The following is a 25,817-nucleotide window of genomic DNA, read 5'->3' on the forward strand; positions in this document are numbered from 1 at the left end:
AACGACATATTTTTTCCCGGATTCGAGGTCAGGCAGGGTCGAGGTCACGAGGTCACGAAAGTTGTGAAAGGCGCCATTTTCAAAACCTATCTCGTCTGTCATTTTAGGAGATATCTGGCAACGGTTCATCGATTATGATAGTAAAAAAACATTACAGAAATGACCGTCACCCCCACACGGGGGTAATTTTTTTCAGTATTATATTTGCCTTTGAACAATATACGCACCAGTTTTGACAGTTGTAGTACTGACAAGTGAAGATGTATTGGAGTTTTCCCCATGGTGAAAAATCACACTTTTTAAAATGGTCTTCCTCCATGCAGATCGGATCATCCACCACCCCTCAAATGGCTTTTGTGCGAACATCGATGCACACCAAACATGCAGAATTTTGTAGAAAGACCAGCATGGAGTAAGTGTGTGTTTTGCAAGTTGTACTAGGTGGTATGCAGGCGTGTTGAAAAGTAATGCCTCTTCTTTTTTCTCCAAAACGGGTAAAGATATTCAAATGAAACGGTCAGATACTAACATGAATCTTTATTCGACTATGGTGCATATTTATTTATCAACATAATCACCATTGCGGTCGACACATTTCTGCCAACGTCAAACTAGTTTTGTTATCCCATCACGATCGAGCTTTGCATCCTGCTGACTTACTTCACGGCAGCCATGACATCATCGTCGGAAGAAAAATGTTCTCCATTAAGGTGTTCCTTAAGTTTGGGGAACAGATGAAAATCTGACGGAGTCAAGTCGGGGCTGGTGATCCCTTGTGGCGGTTCTCCATTGACCAACTCTTACTTTCAGGATCATAATGGTGCACCCAACTCTCATCTCCAGTCATCCCAACTCTCATCTCTGTGCTTCACGTTTCAGCGCTGCCCTCTGCCATCTTGACTAAGGTAGCACTGAGACATTTAGTGTCAGAATCACAAAACTTCGCACAAAATGACAGGAAGAACGAATGTGTGGACTGCACTTTGTTACATTTGAATATCCTTACCTGGTTTGGAGAAAAAGAATCGAAGGCATTACTTTTCAACACTAGTCCTTGTTCATAGGATGAAATCAATAGTATGCTATGCCTGGTGTTGGCTTAATGGTTAGGGTGGAGGGCTTGGCATCCTAGGGTCCTGAGTTCAAATCCCGCACATCTGTTGAATTAATACCAGGTGGGGTTGACTCTGCCTGTCATCCTTCCGAGGTCGGCAAAATGAGTGTCAGCATGCTGGTATACTGTGTCGGAGTGGCGACCCATCCAGGATTGTGCCCAATAGCCAAGAGACTGCTTAGGCAGCACTAACGCTCTACACAGAGTGTGGACCCAATGGATGGAACAGGATGTTGATTGAGGTATCGTATGTTAACCACCGTGGGAAGTAAGGCGAAGCTGATGTTTCTGGAATTCATCCTCTTTTTGTCTACTAGCATACAAGACCAGTCGCTTCGCTGACAGGAATACGAATCCTTGCTGCAATGGCTAATCTATGGGGGCAAGAACAAAAAAGGATTCCTGGGGAGATCCTGCCCTCTGTGTGGGGATAACCAGCGTCGCAAGTTGGTGTTTGCAGTTTCACCACATGTACCCATACACAAACCCTCCTCTTTTTTGTGTCAAAAACCCTCCTGGGAGTTCCCTGATTCTACCGTTGTTGGTTTCATTGAAATCTGTTAACCCTTTCTCAGGTTATAGCACGATAAACAAAGACACAGCTCCTTTTATACCATAGATGCCATCCATTGTTCTACCTGTCCGACGCAGATCAATCGACACTAGTCTTCACCAGAAAGACGAGTACTAACTACTCCGTGGTGTTTTTAAAACAAGATGCCATGCAGCACCACCGATGATATTCTATTCTTGTACCATGCTCTATACAGAGTGACAGTGCTGCTGAAGCAGTTTCTATGGTGATGGTTACAATCCTGGATGTGTCGTCACTCCAACATAGGAAGTCAGGGCAGGAATTTGGCCATGATGTTGGTCATAGTTCGAATACTCTTCAGGAAAGACACCGTGGTATCTTTACCATCCACCAACTAATGCCGGCAGACGGGATTCCCGTTTAACATCCATCCGAGGGACAGCACGCACGTTGCCTCGCCCTGACTGATGATAGGATAATCTTAAAAAAAAAAATTTCCAAGCACTTTGTTCTCCATGAATGAAAACAGAGGATGATAGATTGTTTCAGGTTTGTGTATACATTGCAGAAAAGTTTTATTGGAGATGACGTTAGCCCAGTGTACGAGACAGAAATTGCAAGACAGGACAGTGCAGATTAAGTGTATCAGAGAAAATGGCAAGAAGCATTAAGGAATGAAATTTAAAGACTTGGGACCTTCCATTTCAGAAGCACACATTCTCAATGTAGTGATTAACTACCAGTGATGAGCAAGTTTGGCCTGTTTGTTATGAGTTCCATTCTCAGAAGCCAAAGAGCAAGATGTTGGCTTCTGGTCCTTTTCAAGGCTGATGTTTTGGGGGTTTTTTTGTCGAAGCATCTGACACCGAGTTCTTCTTGCAGATGACGTGCTCAGGAAAGACAGTGGTGAGTGCTCCATATGCCTCGAGGAGCTCAAGCAAGGGGAAGCCATCGCTCGTCTGCCCTGCCTCTGCGTTTATCATAAGAGGTGCAATTGATAGAGATGCGATGATGGCCGTGTGCTTTTCTATGGCTTGTCATTGGCATTAACATTACGTGAGAGTTCCTGCTGCTTTGGTGGGTCTAAAACAAGGTGCACCAGGGTCTGGAATTGCTCTTTGTGCCTGAGGCAGTGTTAGTCACCAGATACTGGTCGGGTGGTGACAGAATAAATGTTGCATGATGTATGTCCTCTTTTGCAGATGCATCGACTCTTGGTTTGAGATCAATCGATCATGTCCAGAACACCCAGCTGATTAAGCAACTGGGAGGGAATTGTGGGCCAAGGAAAATGAATGTGAGTTAGGGATGGATGAGGGAGTGCCTGTTATTTTTGGAACTCAAGATAATATAACACGAACCTGGTTTGTAAAGCCCTGTGAGTTTGTCAAAGTGGTTTGCCATGCTTGGGTTGGGGTTGGGTGAATGAGTTGTTTGGTATTCCCTTTTGAACTTGCCTCATGATCCTTTGACTTCATGTTCAAATCCAATATACTGTATTATGTTGCCTAGTTTCCCAAATATTCTTATTCCTTATAAAATGTAACTGCAACCTCTTTTCACAAGCCTTATATACTGCATAAACGTGATTGGCCATTGCCAAGCAACCAAGCTCAATTGAATGATTTGAGCCAATCACCCAAATGGTACCTCACCCTTTTTCTGTTTTGCATAGTAGTCAATACACAAAGGAGAAATCTATCGACTCTACAATGGGATGTACCTCAATGACTTCACATTGATCCCTGCTGTTAAGTCCACAAGTTTCCAAGTGCACCAAAGACTGTATATGGACCGAGACCATGATGAGCACATATCCACGAGGACTGGTGCTGGTTCTTGCTTATAAGGTGGCATCCAATGTGCTCACAGACAAATGCCAGGATTGAGACCAGCTTTTGTGCTGCAAACGTTAACTCCATTGAGCACATAACTCGCACATACGGTTGATGTTGTGCACAGAAGAATTTAACATGCACAATAAATTAATATCGGAAATGTTTCAAGGAAAGGTGGAGGGGAGCATATGTGAAACTGTCGTGGCCTATGTGGGAAGACTGCTTTACTGCTTCAATTGCCTGTTAACCTCTGGAATTTTTTTGTTTTGTTTGGAAACCAATCCAAGCAATGTGCTGTGCCATACAGTGCTTACTGAGACATTGTTCATACCAGCAGGTGCTGCATAGAAATGGCGTTTTGTTGCAGACGATTCCGGTATAAAGTACGCATATTCATTCCTCCTGGGCTGTGCTTCACGAAGTGGCCAGAAAGTCAGTCCTGTAACAAGCCAGGGATTGACCAGTGATTGCCGCAGCATTGAACTCCCACACAAGGTGCCGATGGTAGGATAGGCCGGAATCGGGTTCAACCAACTGTCGAAATCGATAAGATGAAGCGGAAACTTGTGAAGCGTCGTGGAAATGCTTTATCATTCCTCGGCAGTCAAGAGTCACAATGAAGATGTGCATTCAGACCTGCCTGCATTTCACTGCTCATTGAATACAATGAGTTATTTAAATACTTTTCATGTGACCATATTAATTGTTCTTTGCACTTTGTTTGTAGGAGTGTGATTTTTTGACTTTTGCATTTGATGGTTTTCTTGACATCCATGTATAGCCAGTATGTGGCCTTTTCTACAGACTTTCCAGAAGTGTAGCATATACTTAGTTACGAGAGGTACAGTCAAACGGCTTGTGCTTAAACGTGGTCACCACTTTTTCTTTTTCTAACCAATCATTGAGAATCAAATTGTGTGGACATTGACAATGTGAGGAAAAATAATTAAAGAACTTAATTGTAGATTTTGCATTGCGTGCATAATCTATGCTTGATGATACATCGTCCTTCAGCAATCGCTGCTGCGATGCCTTTTATTATCAAGCAAGAGCAAACGAGTTTAGCCATTACGTATAACACTGAACAACAAATTTCAAAAATTTTTTTTTTACTGGAGATGTGTAAAGTGATTAAGACTAATTTGGGTACGCTGATTTCAAAAATCATAACCGTTTTGCTGTATCACGTCAGGATTTTCAGGAACAGAAATATTCCCATTGCCTAGAAGTCAGGATTTCAATGAAATTTACATATGTCTTTAACATGTCTATTTCGTACAATTGTTGTTAACTTGTGTTATATTTCTTTCTTTCAGATAAAGATGAGTAGGCGTTCCTGTACCAATCATCCTGACAACTTCTGTTATGTCTGTGGTCGGTATACCAAAAAAGATCAACAGCGAAGTATATCTACAGCAGTGAAAATGAAGGCCGCCTACTTTCACTACTTCGGGTGTAAGGTGGGGGACCAAGAACAGAGCTTGGCACCACACATCTGCTGCACAAGCTGTCACACAACCTTGACTCAGTGGTTGGTGGGCAAGCGCGCGAGCATGCCATTTGCGGTGCCCATGATATGGCGTGAGCCGCAGAATCATCATGATGATTGTTATTTCTGCTGCACAAGCATCGCCGGCTTCAACAAGAAGAATAAAGGTCACATCAAGTACGCTGACTGCGTCTCTGCTCGTAAACCTGTGCCTCATGATGACGAGAACCCCGTTCCAACACCTCCAGCTGATCAGAACATAGCTGTAAGCAGTGGTGAAGAGGATGGTGATGATGAACCTTTTGAACCCGACACTCAAGAATCACACCTTCTGAACCAGGGAGACTTAAATGATCTTGTAAGAGATCTCTCGCTGTCAAAGGCGAAGGCAGAGCTGCTTGGATCAAGGCTGCAGCAGTGGAATCTACTTGAACCTAACACCAAGATATCCTTGTTCAGAGCACGTCACAGAGACATGGCTGAGTTCTTTGAGATGGAAGACACGATGACATTCTGCAGTGACATCAACGGTCTGTTGAAAGAACTTGGGTGTGATCACGATCCTGCAGACTGGCGCCTCTTCATCGACTCGGGGAAGAACAGCTTGAAGGCTGTTTTGCTCCACAATGGCAACGAGAAACCATCAGTCCCACTGGCTCACGCGTTCGGCATGACAGAGACCTATGAGACTATGCGGCAGCTGCTTGATTCCATCAAGCACAATGACTTCAACTGGCACATCTGCGGAGACTTGAAAGTGGTGGCGCTGTTGTTAGGGCTGCAGTCAGGCTACACGAAATGCATGTGCTTCCTTTGTCTCTGGGATAGCAGAGACGACAAGAATCACTGGACGAAGAAAGATTGGGAAGAGCGAAAAGAGCATGTACCTGGTCGACACAACGTGAAGCATGTCGCCCTTGTCGACCCAGCCAAGGTTTTCCTTCCACCACTCCACATAAAGCTCGGCTTGATGAAAAGTTTTGTACGGGCAATGGATCTGAATGGGCGTGGGTTTTTATACCTCAAGGAAAAGTTTGGCAACACCTTGTCGGAGGCCAAGATCAAGGCTGGTGTCTTTGTTGGACCGCAAATCCGACAGATTATGAAGGACGAAACTTTTCCGACAACTCTAAACCCCAAAGAGCTGGCAGCGTGGAGGAGCTTCAAAGCTGTGACGGACAACTTCTTGGGGAACGAGCGCGCGGACAACTATGAAGAAATAGTGCAGCAGCTGCTGGAGTCCTTCAGGAAACTTGGCTCCAAGATGTCCCTGAAAATCCATTTCCTACACCAGCACCTGAACTTCTTCCCTGACAACTTGGGAGCAGTCTCGGACGAGCACGGCGAGCGATTCCACCAAGAGATTTCACTCATGGAGACGCGTTACCAAGGGCGGCACAACCCGAACATGATGGGCGATTTCTGCTGGTTCCTGCATCGTGAAACTGACACAGAGCAGCACAAACGCAAAGCCAAATGCCTAAAGCATTTTTAATTACATTCTAGTGGAGTTTTTCTGTAATTTCTATAATTTTGAAGCATTCATGATGAAATAAATGAATAAATGAATTTTTGTAAATTTCATTGAAATCCTGACTTCTAGGCAATGGGAATATTTCTGTTACTGAAAATCCTGACGTGATACAGCAAAACGGTTATGATTTTTGAAATCAGCGTACCCAAATTAGTCTAAATCACTTTACACATCTCCAGTAAAAATTTTTTGTTGTTCAGTGTAATTTGTCCAAGGAGTGGACATGAAGGAACTACGTCACTTAAAAACAAAAAATTGAATCTCAAGTTAATCAAAACGTAGCGATGTTGTTCGACCAACACATGGGCCTTGTCACCGTATTTTATTTGTGTTCGGTTGATATCATTGGTGAGTACTTGCTTTGATTATTCGGTGAAACCACAAAATGTAACCAGAAGTGGATAGACGGTATCGGAAACTGTGCGCGCACTGTTGCGACAGTACTGTTGACTCTCATTAAGATGAAATTATTTATTTTGTGGACTATTTGCCTTGATGAATACTCAACAGTTTCAAAGCAACTGAACTGATCTTGCGCCGCATTAATTTTTTTGAAAAAAAAAATCTTAATTTGCTTAACGCTCATGGAGGAACTTTTACATCTGCTACATGTAATGTATGCAGGACAAGGACACACACCCACTAAACTTTGTTCACCTCATCTTTGTTTCAAGTATTTTACATTTTCAGTACTTTAAATTGAATGCTCATGAGCATGACCATGGTCTCCGTCGATCAAGGAGAACCGACGTACCGCTGATGCTCGTATGGAAAGTTGACAAACCGCTTACGGCTTGAACATCTATGGAACTACTGCGTTTCGATTGAAGGAAGAAACATCCACCACCGATGTATATATATTTGCAGCTTTTATATGTCCTACACAATAACACCAGATCTGGGCATGTTCTCTCTACCGCAATGAGGGAAGGTACCACGTTGCGAGGAATCACGCTTTCCTGGACTGTTCCATGCTTGATAGATTTACCACTTCTTCTCACAACCATCAGCAGTATGAATGACTGATGTCTTCAAAATACACATCTTTCTACCTCATTTTTCAAAACGTCAATCATGCGCTTCAAACGAGTGCCGATGCCAAGACGAACTGTACACATGCCAAGCACAAGTTGGCAATACTAGTGCAGCTTTTGATGGACCGAAAGGTCTCCTCCTGTGAAGAACGTTTCTTGTAAGGTAACTCATTTATTTATTTAACCTAAGTTGCTGTGTTCAGACCTAATGTGAACGGATTCAAGACTTAGTCTCGAGGGGATAACCTGATCGGGTGAGGCGACGGTATAAAAGAAGCTTGGATTGGGAAAAGAGAAGTAGTCTTTTGTGGAATGATTCTCAAATTTCTCTTAGTTGTTCATAAACCCATTCGTTAAGCGTATTTGTCTTAACGAGAGAACACTGTATCTGAACCTACACACCTATGCTGCGCTTATGCTTTCGATTACTTAACAAGATGGAGATTCCTGTGTGTGTGTGTTGATGTTCTGCTTGTCCGAGAGATGGCTTTGTGCATTACTCGCAAGACCAGGAAGCTGAGGGTTTTAAAACCTGGTTAAATCGACGGCTTTGCTTTAAACTGAAATGATGTTACCTTTTATTTGTAATTTATGTTTCTCAAGTCAGGTGAAAGTTGTCTTCCACTTTTCCATGCTGCTGCCTCGTCTCGTGTCCAAGTACCTTTTTGAAGTGGAAAACAACTAACACGCACATTCTGAATGGGTTTACTGTAAACAATGCTAAGGATATAAATGGCAAGTGAAAACAAAGAATATGCTGATTAGAATAGAAACAGCACATTATTTTTTAATTAAAATATTGAAAAAGTAGCCAGCCTTTGCATTTAATTACCCTCGCTGAAGGAGAGGGTATTGCATTTGGGTACGTTTGTTTGTCCGTCTGTCTGTTTGTCCGCACAGAACTTTCATGTTTTTCTCCACAACCGTTTGTCGGATTGAGACGAAATTTTCACCATTGCTGCGACTATGCATGCAGAATGTTTTAATCATAATTATGACGTCATAGGTCACGTGGCGTGCAGCAGCCATATTGGATTTACCCGAAAACATAAAAATCTTCACAACGGCTGGACAGATTGAGATGAAACTTCACACAAATGTTCCCCAAGGCATGCGTGTGCAGGGTTGTTAAGGAATAATTGATGTCACATGGTTTGGTAGCCATATTGGATTTAAGAAAAACATAAAATAATGTTTTCTCTGTTACCACTTAATCAATCAACGTGAAACTTCACCATTGTGATCTTGTAGTGATGGGGAATACATGTTTTACATTTCAACTTGATTGGACACATGGTCTGACAGCCAGAATTGTATAATTTCTTGATCCGAGTTTTTTTTTTTTTGAATAAGGCTCACCTGGCTGTGCTTGGATGGGTTTGAGGGTAGAGGAGTAGTAGTTGAAACGTGAATCCTATCCAGGTTCCTCCTAATGATTTTATCTTTGCTTTTTGCTTGTTTGGGTTCCTTCTGATTACTCCAATTCAGGACTGTGTACCTATTTGGTCTTCCATTTGAATTGAATTTAAAGGTCCCATGACACTCAAAAGTACTGAAATTGCATATATATGTCCTATATATTGTGACGTCCACGGGACTTGAACAGTCCCGCCAACGTAGAATGAGCCGAAACGATGGAGGCGGTTTATTTATTTATAACCCAAAGATGGCGGTTCTAATCGCTCTACCGCAAACGGGACGAGGAAGGTGGCACGAGTCGCTTTTCACTGAGTTGATAACGTTTATTCCTCTAACCAGAAATAACAAGACTCGGCAAGAAGAGGGATCCGGGGAGATTCGACGGGATGGTGTGGGATCGGGCGTGGGGAAAACACAGACAATTCCAATGAATATACAAATCTCAAACCCTCTAAGGTGCCAGGTACACACACGCACACACACACACACACACACACACACACACACACACACACACACACACACACACACACACACACACACACACACACACACAAAACGTAGCTATTCCTGGTGGTCAGGCTGGACCATGGTGTGGACGCAACAGTCCCTGGATTGGCGTCGGACGAGCTGGCCTTGATCTCGTCAGGGGCAGGAGAAACCGTGGTGCTGTCGACCTCCTGGTCTTGGCCCAAGTCCGCTCACAGCCGCCAGGGAACCAGTTCTGGCGCCAAATTGCGAGCAGGGGAGGGAGGCAGGTCCGCCCGCCGTTCGACCCCGTACTCCGAGCCAGCAGAACCCCAGAGCCAACCAAGGTGAGGCACGAGGCTCAGCAAGGCTCCAAGACACAATCAAACCAGGGCCGAATCAGCGCAACAACAAGCACGCTCCCAGCACAACAGCCTCCACCAAAACAGTCTTTCTGTCCCGATCTTCTTCCTCTGCCTTTTCGACCCCGAACAGAACCTTTTTATCCTCCCGTCCTCGTCACTTCCAATCGAGCCGTTTTATTGGCCCTGCGCTGTCGCCTTCCGCCAATCGTGATCACGGGGCGGAGCCATCCGCAGCACTGTCCTGTGACGTCACGGCAGGCCTCCAGGGGCTACTAAAAGGGGTTTACGCAGACACACTTACCCTATCCCGTGTCCCTATCTAATTACGTGACAATTATCATTTCCCCCTTGAAGAAATGGACATTTACTAGACAACTTATCACCACTGAATTGCTACTTATTACATCAAGATCCTGGTAAACTCGAACAGCATGGCATACCTAATTTAACATCCTAATTACCCTTTGAATGCATACCCCCCCTCAAACGTAACAATATATATATATATATATATATATATATATATATATATATATATATATATATATATATATATATATAGATGTCCTATAGGAGTTTTTCATCGTGATTTCTGATCTGACAATGTTTTTTTCACAATACTCGTTCTGTAAAATGTAAAATTAAAAAAACAAACCTCTTTGGGAACGCCCCTAAAAATTCTGCCGAAATCCAATGAAAGAGGCGTAACCCACATGACATCATCTCCAGAACAACAAAGGCTGCACGTAAATTACTCGGGTTGGTGGTCCAGGTGGTTGTATTGGCTTTCTGTGCGTTTCCACATTCAATTGGTCGACTCAAACGCTTCGTTAATTTCTGCTTTAAAAAAATCAAACATTTGGTTTTGAATAATGGATGACATGGACTTTGATTTGTCTTGTAGCGACAGTGAGTGCGAGAGAAATTAAGGATTTTGGTCTGAATTGGATGGAGAATTGTCGGATAACATAGTCGTGGGAGGTGAAGTTCAGGCAGCTGGAAATGGAATACGGCCTTACCAGTTCGAGCCCGAAGCAGGACAAGCAGAGGAAACTGGCGATGAAATTCCCGGCGTTCATGATGATCGGAAGGAAATCGAAGGAAGACTTGGCAATAACAACTGGTTAGACTAAATCCTATTCGTAATTCAATAATGTAAATTTGACTTGCATACTGCTCGATATCAGAAATATTTTAGTGAGGTGATGTGACCAGCACAGCGGACATGTTGCAGTGGACATGCGGCGAATGAATCGCAAGCAAGGCCAGCCCATGTCATCGGCCGTGTCTCTCCGCGCATAAAACAAAGCAATCTCGCTGTCCGGATACGATGAAAACTTGTGTGCAGAACACACCTTGCGACACAATTGTCTCGAGTAGTCCGATAAATCTGACGTTCTGTTGCATTTTTATTTATTTTATTCCTACTGTCATGTAGCGCCAGTAGAAAACAATGAAGAAAAGAGAATAACAAAAGAAAGCTACAGCATGTCAGATTTATCAGACTAGTCGGACGGACGACGGATTTATCGGACTAGTCTAGACTCTAGAGTTGACAAGTAACTAGTATTAGCATGCACACAATGTATAAGTCAATGCGTAAGAGTCCCGAGGCTATGAGGCTGTGTAATAGGAAAGATAAATTTGTCTTTCATAGTTGTGCCAACATATTTTTCCCTGTTCATTTATTAAAGCATTTTGGCTGAATGTTAATGAATAGCAAGCCAATGGAAGCAGTACTTTCACTTTTGAATAAACCCATGTATGTCGAGTGCAGCCATACCTGGCTTGCATGTATGTGGAATCGTACCTATCCCAGCAGGCTGGTTTCAACGAACAATTCAATAAGCTGCAAAATGTGGGTGCAGGTTTTTCACATTGTTTGATTTTAAAATTATCTCCTTGTGCCTTGAAATGATGCGATATTAATCTGTAGTATTTTACTTGTATGTCCCTGTAAGTTTCTTTTTAATGGAAAGGTTCAACAGTCACACTTTATATTTTGTAGACATGGTATAGCCCTTTATTGTGCATACATGTATTGGATTTGTACACGACGACGACAAGGCAGTAAAGGGATAAATAATTGCCTCGTGATTGTTGTGCATACACCGCTCAGAAGCAGAATTTCTTTTCCGCGAAACAATCACAGGAATTAAGACGATCAGTGATATAGCAAACAAAAGTGCACAATGTATTTGTATGTACTTTATACGGCGCGCGACATCTAATCAATCCACTCTGAGCGAGTCGCGTTCTGGAGATGACGTCAACGGTCATGTGACCTGCGGTTCGCTGAAGTCAACTTTTTTGAGGGGCGGGGCATAGCAAGTTGTGAAAAGCACTACAAATGTTCGAAATATTGGTCTAATCCCAGTGTTGATTTAAAAAAAGAAACATGGGTGATTTCTTCACGAGGAAGGTCAAGTTAATATATAAATAACCAGAAACTTTTGATTGTCATGGGACCTTTAATTTATTTTAATCCCGTTCTGAGTTAAATTGAATAATAGTAAAAAAAAAAAATCATGGGTTTGGTGTCCGATCAAAGCAGGACATCTTGGTACATCAGTCATAAAGTGGTAGTTCTAATTATGTCTCTTAATTACGTAACACCAGTACACAAAACTACACAAGCACCACACAAAACAAGTCCTGACGAGGGTCTGCAATCTTGTTTTCTTTTAAAACTTACAACTGAAAATTGGTTTCAAGTTATCTTGGGATAAAGTGTGCAAAATTAAATGTAAATGTACACCAAACAGAGCAGGTGCACCCCAGCATGTAAAAGGCACAGAATGCATGGGTTGTAGTGGGGAGGGGAGAAGATGGAAGTAGAAATGAAGATAATTTTGGATTTAACTTATTGTACACAGGACATGAATTTTGAAAGGTAACACGTACTGATTTGCTCATCTCAATTTCCATCAGGTAAGTGCTTTTTTCCCCTCGGGTAAGGGTGTCATCGAGGGAGAGGGAAGTGGAGGGAAAATTAGGAACAGCTCAATTCTCTTGAACTGCAAATGTGTCTACATATGCCCTCAATCAAACAAGAATGGAAGAATCTCCTCGAAAGTACTCGTACAAGTGACATGTTTACCCTTGTACCTGTTAAAATCATGTCGGTCTGAAATGCATACGTGTGATAATTTCCGTGAGATGAGCTAGTGTGAACAACACATATTTCATCACCTGGTTGTTCTTTTCACTTTGAGGATTGTGAATTGAACTCACACATCCCTCCTCCTCCTCCCCCCCCCCCAACCCCATAAAGTTGAGCAAAACACTGACCTGAGAGATTTACATACTTTCTTATTCAGAATTTATTTACTTTCTGAAATGCAGGCTAGGAAATAAATATGGAAACACTAGAAATGCGAATGGAGGAGTCACTTGTGAGAAAAATCACAACTTTTTTTTTGAGAAAATCAAAAAGTATGGGGAAGTTGATAGTTTACATTCCTCAGGGTGCTTCTCTGCAATAGGTAGCACCTTGATGCATTCAGTGTAATCTTTGGGACAATGTTCTTTGAGGGGTCCAAATAGATGAAATTCGCAAGATCTGGATGAGGGATGATTTAGAACTTTTCAATCCATCTCCATCATTGTACTGGTTCCATTCGCTGTGTCATAGCAAGCATTATTGTGCAGTAAAGTCATGCCATGCGACAGCATAACTGGCAGTCATCTTCAGATTGTTTCATTTCATTGGATAAAAAAGTTATTTTATAACGGTGCAATGATGGCTTTTCCACGTTCAAGAAATTCCACACAAATTAAACGCTGAAGCTCTAAAACACCACTGCCATCAGCTCGGGCGTAGCCAGGCTGAGGCAGACGAGGCAGTTTCCTCGTCGCTTATTTGCTGAAATATGATCTGGCCTGATCCCTCTGGCCATCTGAGCTCCCTGGGGAGTAAACTATCAAAGCTACCCGGCAGTGCTCTGAATACTCTTATCTCCACTCCTATCACAATACCTAAATAGGTTCACCTCTTTTCGCCTCATCGCTTTTGGACCTCTGGCTACGCCCTTGATCAGCTTCACTCATCTCCTCCTCCTCTTCCCACCAGGCCTCCTCCTCTTCCTCCTCCTTTTCCACCCCCATTCTCTACTCTCACTCCACTCTACCCACCACTCTCTCCATTCCATTCACTCTACCTCTCCAAACTCCTTCCCCTTCCTCGTCTCCACTACCCATCCACCCCTCCCCATCTTCCTTGCTTCATTACAGAACAAAGCTCATATGACCCTGTACCCTTTCTTAATCCTCGCCTTGTGCAATTATCCTCCTGCTCTTTTGTCCGAATGAACTTCTTACCTGTAAAAGGGAAGATGTTTTTGGCTGGCATCTTTTTCCTCTTGGTGGCCACCCATATTCATACGAATGGTTCCAAGGTCAATCCTCTTCATGTAGGAGCCATTCAGCCTTCTGCCCATCAACAGCAAGATAGTGGAACATCTTCTCAAACGACTTAGATGACCAGTTTGGCCTTTGTCCCAACTGCTCCGCCATGAACATGCTCCTGCTAACTCAGTGGATAAATGCCCTGAGTTTCAAAAATAAGAAGTCATGGTGGACTGGGCATTTCATGAGTTTTTGATACTGTCTGGTGTCAAGTTCAGCTCAAGTTGCATTCCAATAGCAGCCAAGGTCCTTTCTTTAATCAACATGGATTTTCTCCTTCAATGCAAGTAGCACATTGATCTGGATGAAATACTATCCTCAGTATTTGTACGATTCAAAGGCTGGTGAGCCTCAAGACAGTATCATTAGTATTTTCATATATATATATATATATATATATATATATATATATATATATATATATATATATATATATATATATATATATGCATGTACAGGTAGTGGACAAAAAAAAGTGGAAACACCTGGGTAAATGGGAGACACCAAGCAATGGCTTCCACACAGGCATGGCCAATGAGTTAATAAAGCAAATAACATCCCAGCATGCTTAGGGTCATGTATAAAAATGCTGCACATGCCTGGTTGCCCATAAGGCATGTGCGGCTGCAAGAAGAGACCACCTCCCCCCCCCTCCCTCAATACCACCATCAATCCACATGTCATTGTTGCGAATCTGGAAGCCATGTGCACACAACATTCAGGTCCTATAGCTCAGTTATTTTGATAAGTGAATGTGGATAGATAGCTCCCTTTCCCTAGTCTAATGGGTGAATAAATGTACTTGCGCTGGGAGTTATTTTTATAGTTAGGATTTTTACGTCAACGCCATCTTCAGCAACAATGCTCTGCTCGCGGCATTCTCCCAGAGCTCACCAGCAAGCACGTGTGTGGCAGCACGTATGTGGGTGGAGTTCACGAAGGCCTGACGTCTCTCTCGCAAATCCTCGGCAGATCGGGGACGAGGTGGCCGTAAATCGGTCAAAGGGCACTGAGCGAGCTCCAAGAGAAGCACAGCCTCTTCGGGGGGGGGGGGGATCAAGACGCCCGACACGCCCCCTGACCAATGATAGAGAGGCAACAGAGTTCCCCGGCAAATTAGGTGCGCAGAGGGGTGAGGCGCGTTCCCCCCGCCCCGACGAGGGGCGAGTAGAAATAGACGGGACAGGCGGTGTGAAAAGGGTCTTCATCTTCGTCTCTTTCTTCTTGTGGTCGCCTGGTCTCCTGGTCATTTTGGTCCCGTGTCGCCGCTCCTGGACCCGTGTCACCACTCCTGGACTCGTGTCGCTGGTGGTCTTCTGGCTCTCGTCTCATCGCTGGCTCTGGGCGCGTCGCAGCGATCCCTCATCTCATCTCGCTGGTGTCTGGATTTGGCTCGCCTCTTGCTGGTGCCCGGTTCGACTCAGCGCGAAGACCACACGAGGTGGACAGGTCCGAGGCAGAATCTGGTCTTCAGCTCGCCCTTTCCCTCCGAGCTGGAGGCCTCAATAAAGACCACTTTGGGTCCGTTTCTTTTGGGTGAGTGTGTGTGTGTGTGTGTGTGTGTGTGTGTGTGTGTGTGTGTGTGTGTGTGTGTGTGTGTGTGTGTGGCGCCAGTCTAGTAAGTAGGAAATTGTGTAAGTGCCTTGCTGTACATACATACGTGCCTCTCTTTATTTGGATAACTCTACTTCTTGCGTGCTTCCCTGCCCCATTATAAATAAACCCATGTGTTAAATGTATCGGTTCATTTTGTGTTTCTTTTATTGGTTTAACACGATGCGTGTTGCAGGATTAGCCAGGCGGTTGCCGCTGTAAAGGGACATTTGGACCATCCACTCGGGTCGCACACGGTTCGAGTATGCTCGCGGCTCGTTCCGTACGGGCATCGTCGAGGGTGAATTTCCCCGGTAGTTGGACGACGTGGGTATTTAGGTAAATTGAAATTGGCAATCGACCCCACCCCACGTGGTCGACCTATTAGCGAACTTCGGTCTGAAAAGGGACCCATTGGCTCCGGAGTTATCCGGGGTGACGACCTATAATTTCCGTGTGATCGGTGGAGCAGACTCTACTGCTCCATCTAGCGGTCGTGCTCGCCGCCGATACCCGGCCCCGCAGCATTATGTCCTGGCCTTCTAAGTTGCCAGATCTGAACCCAATTGAGCATTTATGGGATATTCTGGAAGGACACCTGAGACCGTTTTTCCACCTCTATCAATCCATAAAATGTGGGAGTTGATTGACTTTCTCGTGGAAGAATGGTGCCGCATCCCTCCTGCAGCATTCTAGACGCTGGTGAACTATGCCACGGCACATCCAGGCCATACGTGGTGGCCCAACGCCCTATTAAGTGACTTTACATTGGTGTTTCCATTTTTATGTCCGCTACTGGTACTTCAGTGACCATCTTACCTCTGAAAAATCCTCTTTACCATTTCGCAGATTATTCTACCATGTTGGAGTGTTGCACAGCCCAAGGAAAGGAACTTTATAGCTCCTTTCTTGGTTGGTGATTCGGACAGGATAATCCTTTGATTGATTACCTGGAATCTGCAGATCAATGCTGGAATCTCACATTCTGACTCGACTCTACACAAGATCACTTAGTTAATACTTCAATTTTATACTTGAGGTCACCTTGTTCTTCCACAATCCTCCATCTTGTATAGAAACAAAAAAATCACTTCTGTGGTTAAACTTTGGCAGGGTTGGTTGTTTCAGCTTCTTGATATTAAAATTTACCACAGCCCACCTTGGTATTCTTCTCAGAGCTGTTAAGTATTTCATTTGATATTGACTCTAAATGTACTCGTACAAAGCATTTGCTCACAGTGCCATGGATTATGGTTCTCCTCTGTGGGATGCTATGCCGCTGCTGCTCTTCATCTTATATCCTTCGAGGCAGTGGGATCTCAGATTCAGAGGATAATTGGTATTTCTTGGTAGGTGGTGAAGCACAGGAACTGCCTCTGCCTCCCATACTGCCAACAGGTTGATGGCCTTGCAATCCCAATATCATCTGGTCTTACAACTTGCTCTTTACCCTTCTCCTTTATCATATTTCATCCTTGTGGACAGATCTGGATGAAATTTGGTGGACAGGTTGGGTGTGTGACAAGGCCGAACTGATTAGATTTTGAGAAAGATCTGGATCCGGATCCGACGACTAGAATTAAAAAAAAAAAAAAATTCTTCACCGTTGAGAGATCGGGCTAAAAACGATATACAGCACGATATCTCAAAAAGTGGTGGACGGATTTGGACGAAACATGGGGTGTATGATGTGGAAGAATTCATTCAATTTTGGTGAAGATCCAAAAATTATTTTTTAAGTGATGTTTCATTTGGGAGAAAGGGCTAAAACGATAGATAGCATGATAATTCAAAAATGTATTTGGCCCAATATGTTCTTGTCGATCAGGCATTGCGTGGCAGAGGTAAGCGCTTTACTGAGTGCCCCTCTAATCTTTATATGGTCTTTTGTCGGGTTTTCTTGTTCTTCAAATTTTGGCTTCCATTTAAAAAGAAAAAAAAGTGATTTAGTTGGTGTAACTCCTATTTTGTATACTCATCATTATAATCCATCAAACAAAGGACAAGTCTTTAGTGGGCACCATTATTCCCACATCGTGGGGTTGGTCAGAGAAGGTTTTTGGTCCAAGTCTTTCATGAACTGGCTGGCCCAGCCTAATGTTCAACTGAGTAGGTTAGGAATTTGTAATTTGTTCGTGGTGCCGGCGAGAGCTCGCCCACTCTTCGCTAAGGACACTGTAGGATCTTTAAAGTCCAACTAATGGTGGTAGATGCAACACCCAGTTTAACATTCATCCAAGGGATGACACATGCACTGATGCCTCACCCTGCATGCGAAACACCAGCGTGGCAGTTTATAGTTGGGTTGCGAACCAAAATGGATTTTGGGTCAAAAGCACAGTTGGACACACTAATTTTACTGTGAAGGATAATAGAAGGAATTTGTGCCCACAACGTTCCTGCAACAATGAAATGCACTGACTTTCAAAAAGCCTTGGACTTCATCCATTGTGGCAAGAAGGATGACGATCCTATCAGAGTTTGAATATGTATAGGGATACATATGCCAAGACACTATCACCTGATGGAGAAATGGAGCTTTTCAAATCTTGAGCTGGAGTATTACAGGGAAACATCCTTGCATCTTACCTGTTTGTCCGTAATACTTGATTATGCACTCAAACACTATCAAAGGCTCTTGCTCTTCTGCTCTTGCTCACCCTTTCATTTGCTCATGGTCATCTGCCATCTGCTTGGAAATCTGCTAACATCACTGCCCTGCACAAAAAAGTGCAAAACCAGATCCCTGCAACTACAGACCAATCAGCCTTCTCCCAATCATCAGCAAGGTTGTGGAATCCATCATCGCTTCAGACATTAAATCCTTCTTCTCCAATGGCTTGATTTCTGATCATCAATTTGGTTTCAGACCAGGTCACTCTACCCTGGATATGCTGCTTCTGCTCTCCCAGCAATGGGTGGACGTACTCAATGCCGGACTTGAAATCAGAGGCATAATCTCTAGACATATCGTGTGCTTTTGACACGGTCTGGCACCCTGCCTTGCTCACCAAACTCTCTTCCCATGGTATTCAAGGCCATCTCCACTCATGGCTCACAGACTTCCTCTCCTGTCGCAGTCAACGTGTGGCCCTAAATGGAGTTCTTTCATCCCCTCTTCCTGTCCAGGCTGGAGTTCCTCAAGGTAGCGTTCTGGGCCCTGTTCTTTTTCTGGTTTTCATCAATGATCTCTCCGACTCTCCGGAAAATCCTCTCTATCTCTTTGCTGATGACTCCACTCTGTGTCATACTATCTGTCGTCCCTCAGACCGGCAAGCAGCAGCTTCTTCGCTCTCTGCAGATCTGGGTAAAATCACAAACTGGTCCAACACATGGAACATGTCTTTCAATCCAGACAAATCTCACATTCTCACTATGTCTCTCTGAAAGGAGCGTTTGGACCCCCCCCCCCTCCCAATCCACTTCATCAACAATCCTCTGGAAGAAGTCCTTTCTTTCAAGCTTCTGGGTCTCACTATCTGCCATAATCTTTCCTGGGAAAGCCACATTTCAAACCTCGCCTCCAAAGCCAGTCACTGACTGGGAATCCTCCATCGTGCAAAGTCCTTCCTCGGCCCACATATGAGCTTGTGGCCACATACAAAGCTTTCGTCCGCAGCCTGATGGAGTACTGCTTTCCCCTCTGGGGTGGTGCTCCTACCTCCCACCTTTCTCAGCTTCACGCTGTGCAAACCAAGGCATTTCGGATCATTGGCATCTCCCGCGATGAGGCTGAGTCTTTGGGCCTCTCACTCTCTCACCGCATGCAGGTTGGTGGTCTTTCTGTCTTTTACCGTCTTCTCTCCGGTCTCACCCCCCCCCCCCCCCGCTGTGTCTGCGATATGTCCTCACCATATTTCCGCAGGGCGCTAAAGGTCCGCCAACAACCCCCTTCTGGTAAAACTACCAAAATCATGAATCACTGCTAACCTTCACATTCCTTACACAAATCTTACCATCTGGTATTTCAGTTCTGGGAGTTATTACTGGATTTTCACTTTTTCCTGGAAATATTGACAGACTGCACTTTCATAAGCTTTATAGCAGTGTGGCACTTTCTGAATAGTTGGATTCCAACAATTCACAGTATAACTTATTGTTACGGTTCTCGGAACCGTAGGCACACAGCATACAGTTGTCCCGAGTCAGTTATTCCATTAATATATGTGTAGTTAGATCCCTTCCTTGTGTTTAGTGGGAAGACACGGGGGTGCGTTGCGATGGGCTTTAGTTCGGTTATTAAATCATTTTCCCTTTTATTTTATCCCCACTCCCAATTCATTTCTGAGGCAAAATTCACGACAACCCACGGTACCCTCTGCCTGCTTGCCCCTCATCTCACTTGCCACAGCGTGACAACCCACGGTACCCTCTGCCTACTTTCCACAGCGTGACAACCCACGATACCCTCCCCAACGATCGCTTCTGAGGCAAAATTGCAACGTGCACCATGGAGTAGACGGGCACTTTGAGTATTCCACCGTCTACTCCAAGCCAGACGTGGGCGGTGAATCACGTTCGTTTTGTACCCAGGTGAGCGGGCCAAACTTACCTCTGGCCGAAACCCCGCCCAGAAAGGCGGACCATGTGAAGGCCCGGTCCAATCGGGATGCTCGGATCGGACGATGACGTCAGTTTCGCCATGGCTCCTCCCCGAGCTCCGTGATCTATAAAGTACGGAGCAATCCTCAGAGTTGTCGAGTTGGTATTGCGGGTTGTTGGAGAGGTCGAGTTAGAATTGCATGTTGTTTGGTTGTTGAAGAGAATTGCAAGTTGGAGAGGTTGAAGGGAATTGTTGTGAAAGTGTTTCTGCTGCCTGGCTCTGCCTACGTCTCGCCTCGACGGCCCGCCTACTGTACTGGTCCTCGCCCACACGACCTCGACCAAGCCTTTTATTTGGTCCTGCCTACTATCTGGTCTCTCGCCTCTTTGGACTCCGCCAGACACGATTACCACGCGTGAGGTGGTGGACCAAACCACACAACTTATGTCGGGTGCCGCACCACGGAGAATCCCTTCCCCAAAACGCTCAGGTACCAAAAACTGTGACCTCAACTCCCTCCCTCCCTGGCTGCAAAAGTCCTTTTCCTTTCATTGGGTTTATTTTGGCAGTGTGTGTCTGAGTGTGTTGGCGCCTGTCCATTAGATAAGCCTGTACAAGATCTTCATTGTTGTGATTGTTGCTTTTATTAATCTCGCGTCAAGTCTGTACTGTGTCTGCTTTTGTAAGTTGCTTGTATAATTGTCGTGCCCCACACCTCTCTCATCTTTCCTTGCATTACATCCCCAATAAACCTTTTGTTGTGCCACATGCTTTTCCTCGCTTATTGTAAATAAATAATAATTGTAGAAATGTTCCCAGCTCGCCTTTGTCTTTTCCTCCATCGGTCCAGCATGGTTCGAATCCAGGTTTAGCTGGGTCTTTATTCCCGATAATCTGTTCCTTCTAGCCGGTACGCCCTTGGCAGCGCCGCTCAACTGCATCTGATCCGGAAAGGTAGTCGGTAGTTGGTAGAGTGATCCGGTTGGGGCAAGGCGTACCGAGGCCGTGGTTCCCCGGTAGTCGAAAACGTGTGGTTAATTAGGTAACTCGATTCTAGCCAGGAGGACCCTAGGTCACGCGGTTGAGGTATTGGCATCCACGGTCAGTTAAGCGACCCGCCGCGTCACGGAATTATCCGTGAGCGACGGCCTACAATTCCGGGGAGTCTGGTGGGAATCGACGTAGTTTCCCCCACCTATTGGTCTTCTCACCCGACCCCGCCGGCCCGCAACAGTATGAACATGTGACAATATGAAAATAAACTTCACCAGAGAATAGCGGTGGCATTCCCATATGTGCCTTTTGAACAGTTTTTTTTTCCCCTCGATCTCAATCATTATTTTTAAGACGGTAAATATCTTCAACGTCATCTGCTCACCCCCACACACACATTAAAACTACTTCATGGTGACAATGAATCACAGCGTCTTGTGTGGGGGTGAGCAAGGAAGACGTTTCGGGCCAAGTCTTTTCACAAACTGGATGAGCCTCTGTTGGAGGAGCTGATGTAAGCAGGAATTTGGAATTTGTCCTGGGTACTGGTCATCATTTGCAGACTTTTCACAAAACAGTCAACACCTTGGGATACTTAACGTCCACTAGCTAATGCCAGCAGACAGGACACCCAGTTTAACGTCAATCCGAGAGACGGCACACACACATTGATGCTTTGCCCTGCATGGCCAACACCAGGGTGACAGTTTATAACTCGGGCGACATTCAAACCCTGGCTACACAGCTCAGAGTCGAGTGTGGGACACCCCATCGGAAGCAACGCACTATATGATACACATTTACATACAGAGAATTGGATTTTTTAATTTTTTTATTTTTTACAATATAAATACATCCACCAGAATTCAACTCATTCCTTCCAGTGGGGGCATGATGAGCGCTTACATCACGGGGCAGTTGTTGGGTTGGACTGCCGCAGAATCGACTGTAGTTTGTCCCAGATCGGAACAGGAGCTTTGGAGCCATTTGTCTTTATGGATTGTAAAGTGTGAAGATAATGTGGAGGTAAAGCATTCCGTTCTGCTCCAAGCAACAACACCTGGCAAAGCAACACGTATGCATGAAGAGACAGTGGTGTGCAGGTACTCTGACAAGAATTACAATTCACAGACAATCATCAAATCAACACATTAAGCATAATTTTAAATGGGTTCATAAAAATTATCAACTCATGTACTCAGATAAGCCTGGTGTTGGCCTAACGGTTATGGTGGCTGCCTTACGATTGTAGGGTCCTGAGCACGAGCCCCTGTTCGTTGTTGAATTAACATCAGGTGGGGTTGCCTCAGCTTGTCAACCTTCCGAGGTCAGCAAAATGAGTACCAGCTTACAGGGCATTGCATCAGCGAGACAGCCATGCCTCCAAAAACAGATGCAACCAGCAGCTACTGGTTGTTGAAAATTTGTTGACAAAAGTTCAAATCAAATGGTAAAAAAACGTTATGGTTGGCTGACACAAACACACACACACACACACACACACACGCTCATAAACACACCTTTGCATACTGTGGAGAAGGATAAGAAGGCTCAAAATGATTCATTTTGAAGCTTTTGCAATGTAAAATGGTTGGCTCCGATTTGTCAAGCTCCACGGCCACTTCAACCATCGAGTATTGGCCCTTGTGTACTCCCTCCTGACTGCAAGACACATGGACATACACACTTACTTGCTGTGCACACAAGGCATTATTTCTTGGGATTATGTTCCTTCTTCCATATACACATTATATTTACATATTGTTGCGGTTCTGGGAACCGCATGCCTCCAAGGCGATGGCATCCAACATACAGTGGTCCCCCAGACAGTTATTTCATGTACATACGTACAGATTGTCCCATTCGACAAGAAGGAAGGGACTAACGGGCCAAGTGTGTTGTGTGAATCTCAGTTAGATCTGATTATATCTCTGAACTCATTGCTATTATTTTTTCTCTATTCCTGAGGTAAATCCAAGCAATGGGTCCTCGCGAGGGCCAGTGGGCGTTGCGCTCGGACACCCATCTGTAAAAACCGCGGCCGCGCGCCCTTCGCTGTAAGAAAGGGTCATCACGAAGGCCAGCAGGCACGACGCTCGGATACCTGCCTGTGAAAACCGCGGCCCACCCTTCGCTGTGAGAATGCGTCCTCACAGAAGACCAAAAGGAACAAAACACCAAGCGCCCAGACCGCACGGAACATGTGCAGCACAGCGGTAATTTCCACCCATTGGGCAGAAGGGATAGGAAGGATAACCAACACGACGGTGCGCTGCAGGAATGCCGTGCCGAGGAAATAAAAGGAACACACCCAGTGCTAACAACTTACAGTACAGTACGTACGCGGCACACTCTTTTCAACCCATTTCTGAGTCTAATATAATTTATATCTATCTTCTTCTTCAACCCAAACCTACATCTACAAATTATATCCAATCTTTTCCCTCAATTCCTGACACAGATCAGGGCTGGCACTGAGCACACCACGGCTTTTGATAAATGACCACATGCTCAATGGCGGCGGACCCACGTGCAGCCCTGGGGTAATTTATTATCATACACAGAGCAGGGCACGAATGGCACACATCATGTTCGGGTCTGCGCATGTGTTTACCATAGCATCTTACCGTTGATCTTCACTGAACACCGCGCCGCAGGTGTCTCCCGCAGACGGCGAATGTCCTCTCGCCTCTCTGCCCGGCGAGGCTGCAACCAGGCAAAGGCGCACTATACGGCTCGGGCCGCATTGCTTAGACAGGCAGGGTATTGACCGTCACTGACCGCCTTTCTCCACCCACTCGTTTTGACTCCGCCCTTCCCCACCCACTGCTCCGGACTCCTCCCTTCCCCACCCACTGCTCTAGACTCCGCCTTTCCCCACCCAAAGTCCTTCCTTCACGCCTGTCAGACACGCCCCATTCTCTGGATCGACGCTTCGCTGCTCGAAGTGCCACAAAGCGGGAGACGCCGCGCCGGCTGTCAGGGAGGTATCACCCAGCAGAGCATCCCCCCACAACGTATTGGTGGTGCAGTCGGTCAACCGTGCAAGGTATTGAGAGACCGTTAGCCTCATCTCCTCTCCTCTTTCTTCTCATTAACTCCTCTTCATCGGGGTGTGTGTGTGTGTGTGTGTGTGTGTGTGTGTGTGTGTGTGTGTGTGTGTGTGTGTGTGTGTGTGTGTGTGTGTGTCATGGTGCCTCTCCTCGCTTACGTTAAGAGTGGACAATAATTATATCGGGATAAGTCTGCTCTGTGTCTGCTTTTGTAAGTTTCTCGTTTATTATCGCGCCGCACTTTTCTTCCTATCCCTGCTAACATACAATAATAAAATCTATTCACTGTGCCACATATCTTTCCTCGCTTGTCTGTAATAAATCCTGTTTTAGAAATGCTTCCCAGCTCGTTTTTGTCTTTTCTTTCATTGATCCAGCATAGTCCGTATCCTAACCTTGTCGGGACTTTATTCCCAATGATCCGTTCCCTTTAGCCGGCACGTCCTTGGCAGTGTCGCTCGGCTGCATCTGATCTGGTAAGGTGATCCGATTCGGACAAGGCGTACCGAGGGCATGTCCCACGGTAATTAAAATCACGTGGTTATTTTTCTAGGTAAGGCCTTAGTTATTTTATAACTTGGTTTACAGATCCGCCGATGGTATATTTGCCGAAACGAAATATAAATATAAAACACATTTTTAGCCTTTTATATTTATACATTTTCCGCCGAAGGTGCAAAAGTTTCAAAACCCGAAATGTAAACGTCGGCATTTAGTTTCAAAATATAATTTCGTGCGCGCGCACCAAAATGCCGAGTCACCTTTAACCAAACTGCGCAGTAGAGCTGCGCAGTAGTCTTCGGTCATGGCATCTGAGCAGTGGCCAGTGTGGTTCAGATTGACTGTGGTTTCTGGGGCGAAAGTGATTGTTAAGAAGTATGTCAGCGGTATAAATTTGAGAGACTGTATTGGTGATTTAATCACGCAACATCTTGACGACGAATATTCTGGCCGAACTATTGCATCAATTCAGTGCAGCAGCAGGGATGATTCGCAGGCTACTCTCGATCGTGCCGATTTTGTTTCCATCGAAAGTTGTACACCGCTGTTCGTATTGAAAGATTTCGGTGACAAGTACGTCAAAGTTTCCCTGCGAGATGCTGATATTCCGCCTTCAACGGACCAGAAATCAGCCTTTGAACTACTCATGGGGATGGGGAGACGGTACGATCAGATGCCCACTGAAAAGTAAGAGCTGGTTATGGCTCCGATTGACCGTTTTGAGCGTGTTGACTCCGAGTAGACACCTTTTTAAAATCATATCCAGCACTATGCACTGGTGTGCATGCACACATCTATGACTTGGACAGTAATTTTCTCAGTATTGTTTCCATTTGTTTGATGATCCAACAGGTTTCTATAAGAAAAACATGCCAGACTATATTGTAAAAACAAGTTTTAATCCTTCTTTATTGTTTTTCACATCAGATGA

At 44.9% G+C, this 25,817-nt stretch overlaps 2 protein-coding genes across 5 annotated transcripts in view; one reads left to right on the forward strand and one right to left on the reverse strand.

The window, feature by feature from the left end:
• The window catches only part of LOC147022905 (uncharacterized), a 29,776-nt gene extending 25,325 nt beyond the window's left edge, over positions 1-4,451 (forward strand). For 2 of the 3 annotated variants that reach the window (XM_085887862.1, XM_085887865.1), the window contains 3 exons: positions 2,532-2,637; positions 2,852-2,946; positions 3,325-4,451. In XM_085887862.1, coding sequence (XP_085743988.1) covers positions 2,532-2,637; positions 2,852-2,909 — 164 coding nt within the window. In that variant the 3' untranslated portion in view covers positions 2,910-2,946; positions 3,325-4,451. The remainder of the gene's footprint in view (positions 1-2,531; positions 2,638-2,851; positions 2,947-3,324) is intronic. The other variant, XM_085887863.1, reaches the window with a different exon arrangement.
• Positions 1-25,817, reverse strand: part of GGCT (gamma-glutamylcyclotransferase) — a 56,451-nt gene that overhangs the window by 6,892 nt on the left and 23,742 nt on the right. Inside the window, exons 3-4 of one of the 2 annotated variants that reach the window (XM_085887867.1) lie at positions 22,853-22,994; positions 22,239-22,392 (exon numbers count right to left, since the gene is read on the reverse strand). In XM_085887867.1, the coding sequence (XP_085743993.1) occupies positions 22,240-22,392; positions 22,853-22,994 (295 nt within the window). In that variant the 3' untranslated portion in view covers position 22,239. Of the gene's footprint in view, positions 1-22,137; positions 22,393-22,852; positions 22,995-25,817 lie in introns of those variants that run through there. The other variant, XM_085887866.1, reaches the window with a different exon arrangement.

The sequence above is a fragment of the Eptatretus burgeri genome, chromosome 7 (assembly GCF_056783735.1).
Source record: "Eptatretus burgeri isolate ZD-2024b chromosome 7, Ebu_testis_v1, whole genome shotgun sequence".
Lineage (NCBI taxonomy): Eukaryota > Metazoa > Chordata > Myxini > Myxiniformes > Myxinidae > Eptatretus > Eptatretus burgeri.